Source organism: Cibotium barometz, chromosome 51 (genome assembly GCF_041138505.1).
Source record: "Cibotium barometz isolate CiBa-2024 chromosome 51, ASM4113850v1, whole genome shotgun sequence".
Classification (NCBI taxonomy): domain Eukaryota; kingdom Viridiplantae; phylum Streptophyta; class Polypodiopsida; order Cyatheales; family Cibotiaceae; genus Cibotium; species Cibotium barometz.
This window is the reverse complement of record NC_141096.1, coordinates 23,183,594-23,193,659: the sequence shown is the minus strand read 5'-3', so window position 1 is coordinate 23,193,659 and position 10,066 is coordinate 23,183,594. Positions and strand designations below refer to the sequence as shown.

Here is a 10,066-nt window from a genome sequence, read left to right as displayed (position 1 = left end):
AGTGATTAGATGATAATTAAGACGAGATTAGTGGGCAATTAACTGATAGCTTAATGTAGGCATGGATACTCAAAAACTAGCAAATACTCATTAGGACAATGCCTCAATTTATAGTGTTTACATCCATGATCTGCTCCTTGTTTTGTTCCTTGATTTGTGCCACCTCCCCTACATCTGGGGGAACACCTCATCCTTGATTCACTCCACCTCTTTTGCTTGATTCTCTCCACCTCTTCACTTTCCCCAGAATATCTCCACACATCCTAGATCTTCTCATGCTACCTTTATTCTCTCCCAGTAGATTCCACTCATCTTTTCACTACTACCCACTCATTTATAGACTCTCTTTTACAGCCTCTTGCTAAGGGCTTGTTCCCGCACACACACCCATTCACTTGTATATTTCAACAACAATCACGATTTGGCATATGTGTATAACATCCACATTATTTCTATTGCTTTTGTTATTATATTAGAAATTAAAGTCTTATTTCATAGTGCTCACTTGATAGTTCAAAAGAAAAGTGTGATCCAAATGCATTGTGCACTAAATACATTTTCAAGAAATAATAAGTATGAAGTATCTCAAATAGTCAATGTGTCTTACCATGAGTATGGTATTATTGAATCTTGCCCTACAAGTGTTAAAGATAGGATTGCAACTAGCTTGACTTTAAGACACTACATCATGCATTAGGATGCTTTCTCAAATAGTCAATGTGTCTTACCATGAGTATGGTATTATTGAATCTTGCCCTTTGACAAACAAGTGTTAAAGATAGGATTGCAACTAGCTTGACTTTAAGACACTACATCATGCATTAGGATGCTTTCTCGCTTCCGTTGTTCTTGACCCCTTTTACCACTTTATAACTAGCATCACAATAAATTGAAATGTAACCTTCTTGATAGAATCTTAAGTTGAAATCATGTTGATGTATTTCATCTTTTTAATGACATTGTCTTTTTTAGATTATCTTTCTTTTTACTAGGAAAGCTATACAAAATTATGATGTTTTACTATATGTAACACGCTTATTTTTGTTAATCTTATTTTACTAAAACATAGTGTAATAGGTATTATTTCTTTTTATAAACATTTGTAGAGGATGGAGCCTTATGTGTGGATATCCACTCCCTTTTTGGCAGACATCCATGTAACATATATTATAAACCTGTCAGCAAGATGTGATAGGAATTTTGGTTAAGGAAAGTGGCATGATTAACGTAGGTGTTAGGTTCAATACCCATCCTTGCCCACCTGATGACTCTTTGTCATCCACCCTTGTGATGCTAGATAACTTTTTTCGTAAATTTTATTAAGTCCCCCTAAGATTTACTTTTGTTAATCTTATTATACTCGAACTTAATGCAATTAGTATTATATTTTTGTTTTTGTAAACAAGTTATAGTGAATCATGAATCTTATATGAGTAGAAAACATAAAGTACTTGTTTAAAAAGAGTAGATAGATGTATCACACATAGATGTAACACACACACTTGTGCGCATGCATGAATGCATGCCTACTCATTACACACACACAACGACATGTACACTTGTATTTATGTAAATGGTTGTGCACACATATTCACATGCATACAGACACACCTAGCATGCACACACACACACACACATGCATATAGGTGCATGTGTACACACATATGTCTACATGCATGTGTGCACACACACACATACACTTATGCTCAGGTTTAGTTTTACCCTTGCTTATGGCTATAAAAAGGGGATTTATGCACAAGGATGAAGGAGAAACCTTCTACATGATGAGGAGAGTGGTTCAGTGCAGGGTTAATAATAAGCCAGAAGACTGTGAGCGTCATCGAGCAAGCGAAAGTGAGTGCGTCATCTGCTTTATTTCTATATTTATATGTATATTTATGTTAATCGAGAGAGATGAGAAGAGACCAAGAAACATGCTTTAGTGAGGAGGAATCAATTTTGTAAAGGGAGTAATAAATTAATGGAGGGTGAGAAGGACACAAGGGGTAAGCAAAGTCAAGGGGATGCGGAGGTAACACGCCAAACCAAAGAATTGAACCGACTTAAGTGGAAGCGTGTATACATACGCCTACGTATATACGACGTATACAACCCTTCAGCAAATGAACCGACTTAGGGCGTATGTATACATACGACGCCTTCTATACGATACCATATAATTATTGAATTATTATCATAGATCTACGAGTGACGTATTCTACGCCACCCTTGACAGTATATAAATACACGCATGAATTTCTATAATCATAGATTATTTTAGATTTCAAAGGCCCTAAGAGTGGTTGATCCAGGTCCTCAAAGGATTATCGGCAGTGTTTAATCATGATTAATGCGACGATTATCGGGGGATTAGGGCTGGACTCAGTCACCCCCGCAGCTCTTGACTCTTCTTCGACTTCTTCGTTGTTTCCGTCTCCTGCCTCTTCGACGTCTTCCCGGTGAGTGCCTTAATCCTTTCCAATTACAGAAACATTAAGAGATTTTAATCTCATGGTTTTACTAGTTTATTGCGCTCTTTTAATATATCTTTGCAGTTTGTAGGCATACCCACCCGGATTAATTAGACTGTCTTAATCTTCATTAAGTGCCCAGCCTCTAGTTTAATCTGTGTGTTTTGGATTGATTAGCTATCCTGATTTTGGATCGTGGGCCTTAATTAATGAAGAAGAAAAGCTAGCAATTGAGCAGCTGGCTAGGCTTAAGCGATTAAGGTTGATTAACGAAGGCATCATTAGCAATAATCATGAAGATTATTTTCATGATAATTACAATATGGCTTCATGCACAATATCAAGCGGTGGATCATTTCCGAGCACTCCCGTAAGCAACTCTAATCCGGGATTAATACCTTCTTCCACGCCCTCTGCAAGCTGCTCTGTGGAAATGGCCGCGTCAATGGAGAGGATTAAGCCTGTTAATCTACTGATAAAGGAGATTAATCCTCCAAATAATGAGGAGGAGGTTAGCAAATATGATCACAAGGGCGTAAATAATCAAGATTCGGATTCGGATTTTGAGGAGCGAGTGAGGCCTCGTTATAAGCTAGTGGCCGACTTGTATAACACGACTCCACTAATCCAACCTCTAATCACAGAGATTAAGTGGCCAATTAGCAAAGGTGACCAAAGGAAGAGAAAAGCTGGCTAGATAGAAATTATTACACAATATCTCTATTGTTTGTGCAATATAGAGGAGAAATTAGGCCATTTTATAACTGGCCCCTGGTCACAAGACCTCTTTTGTTTTGCAATATCTTCTCTAGAGGAGTATTTTGGCCATTTCATGTAGTATTTTGGCCATTTCATGTACAGTTTAATACTATCAAAAAATAATAATGTAAAAACCTTTTTTGTCACTTAACTTCATGCACTTTTTTAAAGAGGGTAATGTATGTATTAAGTGAAAGACATCATTGTGCCCATGATCATTTTTTTGTCACTTAAGTTCATGCACTTTTTTAAAGAGGGTAATGTCTGTATTAAGTGAAAGACAGCATTGTGCCTATGATCATAGTGCTGTACATTTCTTTGAAAATGTCTTGCAAATAAAAACCATTTAAAATTTTATCATTTTTTAGAAATTGGTTGCATGATTCTATTTCTGTTAATCTAGGAATCGTCTTATACCTTCTTGGTTGCTACTAGTGATTACAAATAGACATTTATATTCATGATGTATATGAAAAATCAACCAGCAATATTTAAAAAAAGAGGTTGATGTTGTTTTTCTCTATTAAGACTATATTAGGAAGTTTGGAAAAATCTCATTACTTTGGGAATTTTTTTTTCAATATACTTTTTAGTGTATCTTTTATATACCAAATCCAAAGTTGTTAGAGAATGTGGATTCAGGACTACTCTGCAAGAGCTTTCCAATGATATGTCAGATGAGCTGGTTTTGATACAAGCTTAAAAGGATTCACCATGTCCTCATTTTTTAAATCTTAAAAAATGGAAATTGGGATTTTTCCAAACTCCCTAATATGGTCTTTATTCCTTGATATTTATGCAAGGTTTTGGAAACTTATGGATCATATTCAAGTATCAACTTTATTTTGATGTCACCTAAATGTGTAATATTAGATTTAGTTTTTCTCTTAGTTGTTTGTAATAATAGGTTTCATTGCATCATTTGTTTAATTTATACTGCAATCATTTATGCTTCACTCTTTTTTTGTGTTATCTCTAAGTAATCAAAACCCACTCCTACCTTAAAGTTTCATAGTATACCTAAACCTAGGGCCAAACCTTGTATTGAGTGGATCTACTTGTGTACTAAGTTTTCACCTCTTGCTGAGGGTGTCAAAGCCTTGTGAATTGTGGATGCTTCATTAGTCCATTTAGCCTATATAACCATTTAGATGTCTCCAATCCATTACCACAGTAACACGAGAGTGAAGTATTAAGAAAATGCTTTTCTAATACCCCCCTCAATGGAGCCTCAATGTCAACCCATAGGTGACGTACTTCTTCAATCTAACATCGAGTCGATGGAGATGGCGCACTGATACAACAAAGCATACCATTGAAGCTTAGAAGGAAGAAGAAAAGAACATAGTTAAAGTTCAAAAGGAAGAAGGAAACCAAAAAGTTAGCTCAGTTAAGGATAATGTCATCCAAGAGCAGTGCTCGACCAAGAGAGGGGTAGAAATTTTGCCTCAAAAATTTGGAAGAAAGGGAAAAATAGCTGAAGAATCATCTAAATATGATCTCTCTTATTTGTAAGCCTTAAAAATCCCTACATCAATGCTCATCAATGTTTTTGTCTTTTCCAAGAAAATGCCTAATCTTTGTTCATCAAACTTTTCTTTCATGAGCTTCCACCCAAATTCCATCAAGGCTCCTTGCCCTTTTTCTAAAATTTTGGGAAACTTTTTCTCACAAAACTAGAATATCCAAGTGCCAAAGAAGAAAAAAAAAATCTAAAATTACAAATGATGGGAAAATTTTAAGTGAATAATTTCAACCTCTGATCAAGTGAAGGATTTATGCTCTAGGATTGGTATTAGGGTTCGCACCACATGATGAGCCTAAGCTAAGGTCGGATATAAGATGTTCATGGTGTGTGTGCACATAGAGAGAGAGAGAGAGAGAGAGAGAGAGAGAGAGAGAGAGAATAGAGTTCTAGAGAGAGAGTGCTTGTACAACTCAATGATGGTTTTAATAGATGTGGAAACTCTTTGCGAGAGTACATGCTTTTGTAGTCTAGTATGTCCTTATATTTTGACTCACACACACACACTATACTAATGACATGTGGAACACTTATCCTATCTTCTCATAAGAGGGTATTCACACCTTAGAGGTGGTTCACACACATTAGCCTCAAAATCCTGGCAAACCCCCCTTTAGAGTAAAGATGGAGATGCTTGAAAAACCTTTAATATTCATCTTGGTTTGGACTCTAGACCACACCATGTGCTTAACAGAGACGCAATGGCACCAACACCTGAACTCTCATGGCAAGTATGATATAAGAGCTTGACCACAAATGATAGCATACATCAGTCTATCAATATAACCCCCGCTTGATCTAAATAGGGGTATATAGAAAAATGGAGCCTTTTATATGAATTAAGGCTTATTACACACACATAAAAGAAAATACTCACATACACAACATTTATTACAATCAATTTTAGGGGACCACCCAACTAGAGAACCCTTGACCCACACATAGTGTTCTTTTTTTTAAAGCCAAATTATAATCTTCCTCCCTTAGTGAAAGATTATCCATCTGTATGTTGCATTGATGAGGATACTCCTACTTCTTGGACTTCTTCATCATCTTCTACCTCCAACCAAGAGTGCATGCACCTTCTCTTGATCTTTGGTCATCTTCTTGATGTGTCCAAGATTTTTGTAAAAGTTACATCTTATAGTTCTTTTCCCTAAATTCCCCTTTGTGGACATGGCCGCGTTTGACTAAAAGGAAATCTCATATTGCTCTTTACTATGGTCTTTGTCTATGAGATACTAGATAGAAACGCAGGTTTCTTGTCATCTTCATCCACAACAACTCCACCCTTAGTACAATCAAGGTTTCATAGAATTCTAAAACCTATTCTATACTTGAGAAAAGCACATGTTTCTTGTCGTCTTCATCCTTAGTAACTCCACCCTTAGTACATCCAAGGTTTCATAGAATTTTCAAAACTATTCTATACTTGATAATGGCACATGTTTCTTGTCATCTTCATCTTCAAGCTAGAGAGTTGTTGTATTAGATGAAGCCTAGATTGCTCAAACATTCTCCTAATGTTTCTTTTTCATTCGTTTTTAAGTAGAAAGTTTTTTGTTTAAGGAAGACCTTGGAGTTAATGATTTTATTACCAAACAAGTTTTCCAACTTATCCCACATCTCCTGTGAGCTTTTCATGAAATCCACATGATGAATCAAGCTATATAGGACAACCAAACCTAATGAGAACCATGGTGTCTGTATTCCAGACGCCATCTCTCATCATCAGGAGAGACACACCTTTATTTGCCATGTTGGGAAGTTGCTTCCATTGAACTTTTCAATTGCCATACTAGCTCTATTTTTTTCATTTTTATTTTTTCAAGCCGGGGTCAGAAATGAGCAAGCTCATTCTGAGACTCGAACAGAGAAATGCTTTTGTCATGCTAGCTCTATTGGTCTCCATGATGTTTTACTTGAAAATCCCCAAATGTTGTAAATTCTGAAGTGGTATTTGGACATGTTGTAAATTCTGAAGTGGTATTTGGACATGTGTCACTTGATCTGTATCTGTGGAAAGCCCCAATGTTTTAAGTGCAAAATATTTAGTTAGATGATTTTCACCTCATGTGGACTTGTTATACGTATGGAGTCGATATAGAAGCAGTTACAATTGCATTGAAGCCACATCGATGACAGCTCTACACACTGTTGTGCCCAATGGTGATAGGGCGCTCAGTCAGACCACCTTCCATGTCATGAGCACCACGTGAAGGTGGTGGGCTATAACCACTAGAGTAGCCATTTCCAAGATCAAAAAGACTAAGCTTGAAAGGATGGCTAGTCTCACTACTATTGCAAGGTATAGAGAATGCATGAGTTTGAAGGTTGCAGAGGTTGCATGCTACAATTAGCTCACATCTAGTAGTTGATAACCAATAATGTGAAGCCTAACATCATCATAGTTCTTAGGAAGTTATAGTTTTGTGTTAAGAAATTTATCTATTGAGATCCTGTAATGGTTCAAAAATTAATATAGTAAACAAAGAGAAATGTTGTCATTCATCATATCTCTGTGTTACTCTCTGCAATGTGTTGAATAAGAGTGTTGTGTCGTTATTTTAATAAACATGCTATACACATGAAAGAAAGTGAGAGAGTTACATAGCGGAGTGAGAGCAGAGTGAGAGTTTGTGAAGTTCTAAAGTTGAGCAGTGTTTTGAGTGTCCCCATGACGACTCTAGAGTTGGTGTTCAAATCCAGAAGCTCTGGCAGGTGGCTATATGTCTCCCACAGCATTGCTTGACCGGCTTGTTACCTTAGACCGTTGTCTTGCTATTCCGTTAAGAGAGAAATCGGCGAGAAAGACGTGGCGATCCTATTGGGGAACTCTACTGCAACTCTGCTAGGAAACTTCCTACTAAGGGAACTCTATCACGACTCCCCTAGAATACTTCCGGTTGAGGGAAACCACTACCGCAAAAACTAGGCCAGAAATCTCTCCTTTTAAGAAATTGCGGCAAAGCCAAAAAAATCTTCGTTAAGTAGCATTCTGCATCTTTAGGAAAAGGCAACTCTGGTTCCGCTCAAATTGATCTTGCTAGAAATAGATCCCTAAAACAAGTCTGTGGGGAGAAGCCATAGCATGGAGGGGCTTTTCCAGGCAAGCCAGTGTGCAAAGAACTTTCTACCAACACAACCCAACCAAAAAAATGGAGTGTCGGGCATGCCTTCTCCATGATTGTGAACCTGAGGATGGAGAGAAGTGATGCCTGCCAAGAAACCCTCTAGGAAGCTCGCAGTTGGGAGTGTCTCACACCATTTCAACTAGGATGATAGTGCAGAAAGTTCTACAACCCCACACAAGCACGAGGGAGCGTCAAATTTCAAGCACAATTTGGACCAAGAAAAGGAGTGCCAAGAGTAGAAGGTGTGTACATTCTAGGTCTAAGAAGCCCAAGAAGGGTGGAGCAACAAAACCAAGAAGAACAACCACAACAACAAAACCCCCGAAAAAGGTTCAATGGAGCCATGGCATTATTAGCCAAAAATTTCCCGGTGTTCTAAGAAGAGAAAGGGGAAGATGCAGATCTGCATGTAAGGAGGTTTAAGCAATACTGGAAAGTAACCAGGCCTCGGGATGTGGAAGAACCAGAGCTAAGTGAAATCCGTAGAGATGCTTTCATGAACACCTTCAAAGACAGAGCCACAGAGTGGGTATCAAGATACCAAGACAACCATTTCCAGACTTATAAAGAGGTCATGACTTCTTTTCTAGGTAGATTCCATAAAGTCTGCAACGCAACTCTATTATCAAATGAGAGAACTTTGACAAGAAGACATGGATGTAGAGGGCTATGCAACAAAAATTCTAAGCTTGAGATAGAGTGACGGAACAAACCCAACCAATGCAAATAGTTATAGAATAGTTTTTCCAAGGGCTTAAGCCTTACACCCATGCAGTAGTCAGCACAAAGCAGGTGAAAACTGGAGAGGAGTTCAAGGAACTGGTCGAGCTAGCCAAAATGGGAGAAAAAAGAAGCCAAGAAAGAAAACAAAAGAGGAATCCCAAGAAAAGTGTCACAACTAAGGAGGATGATTCAAGTGACACCTTAGAGGACACTCCAGTGGTAGTGAATAAAAGGAAGGACAAAAAGAAGAAAATCGTGGTGGTGAAGGCAAAAATGAGCCCCGGAGAGCTTGTGTTGTAGGCGAAGCAGCTGATGCAAGAGATGAAAAAGAGCAAAAGCTCTGAATTCCGCAAAAATGTGTTCTGCTCTCAATGCAAACAAGAAGGCCACCTCAAGGAGGAATGCAAAGTGCCACCAACGTGTACCATTTGTAGCATGTACAATCATAGTACATGGAACTACAGGTACATGATGAAAAATAGAGCTCCCATGGTGAACAACATGGAAGGAGCGGAAAGAAGACCCCCAAGAATGGGAAGGTATGGGAGCAAGGGCCATGAAAATAAGTCACAAAGAAGAAGCCAAGGACATGCCGGTGGTTCTACAACCTTGACATGCTACTATTGTTAACAGCCTGTGCACAACAAGGTGAAATGTGCCATGAAGAAAAAACATGATGAAGAAAGATAGGCGGAATTCATGCAACTCAGAGAAAATCCACCAACTACCAACATGATGTAGGCGGATGACATAGATATGGAGGTTCAAGACATCTTGGCAGTCACAAGAGCAAAACCAAATGAATCTGGTGTAGTAATAACTCTGCTAGATAACTAGGACTCACCCAAAGCCCACAAGAAGGCAGTTGTGGAATGGGAGCAGTAGGAGAAAGTGAGGATCCAAACCACTAAGGAAATAGAAAGAAGGAAAGGCCAGCAGAAGGAGGGTATCTCATGCAAAATTGTCACAGATCACCCAGAAGCAAGCGAAAATCTGCACAAGTGTGTATGCGTATAGCGCACAACAATGAAATTTTCTTGGAAGACAGCAAGAAGGTTGCTGATTGACTGCAAACCAATGTAGTATCAATGCTATTGGATAGGTAGGTTTTGCTAAGACAAGTGCTGGACTTATGTCCAAGATTCAAGACTAAGATCTTGATGGTGGCAGGCATTGAAGGACTAAGGAACTAAAGCACTTAGAAGAAGAAGAAAGCCCAAAATGCAAGCTGAAGAACCCCCAGCATCGAGAGATGATGAAGCGGCCAAAGTCACAATCCAACTGAGCAACATGCTCATCAATGATGCAGTACTGGATGGTGGATCCGGAATAAATGTCATTACTAAGGAAATTGCAGTGGGATTAGGTCTCAAATGGATGCCCATTCCATTTAACATAAGAATGGCAGATAATAGAATAGTGGTTCCTAAAGGAATCATCAAAAATGTCTAAAT

General features: G+C 38.3%; 1 protein-coding gene across 1 annotated transcript; it reads left to right on the top strand.

Moving 5' to 3' along the window:
* The first annotated feature begins 2,304 nt into the window (after positions 1 to 2,304).
* Positions 2,305 to 3,426, top strand: LOC147609436 (uncharacterized). Its single transcript, XM_086787889.1, has 2 exons — positions 2,305 to 2,459; positions 2,649 to 3,426. Exons 1-2 carry the CDS (start codon positions 2,344 to 2,346, stop codon positions 3,166 to 3,168), a joined length of 636 nt encoding a protein of 211 aa, XP_086644015.1. The 5' UTR covers positions 2,305 to 2,343; the 3' UTR covers positions 3,169 to 3,426.
* The last annotated feature ends 6,640 nt before the right edge of the window (positions 3,427 to 10,066 follow it).

What these genes read in the sequence shown, in the direction of transcription:
- LOC147609436 (XM_086787889.1), top strand. Translation starts at nt 2,344, where the DNA reads ATGATTAATGCGACGATTATCGGGGGATTAGGGCTGGACTCAGTCACC. An exon ending in GCCTCTTCGACGTCTTCCCG is followed by an intron (nt 2,460 to 2,648) that starts GTGAGTGCCTTA and finishes TGGATTGATTAG; the next exon opens with CTATCCTGATTTTGGATCGT.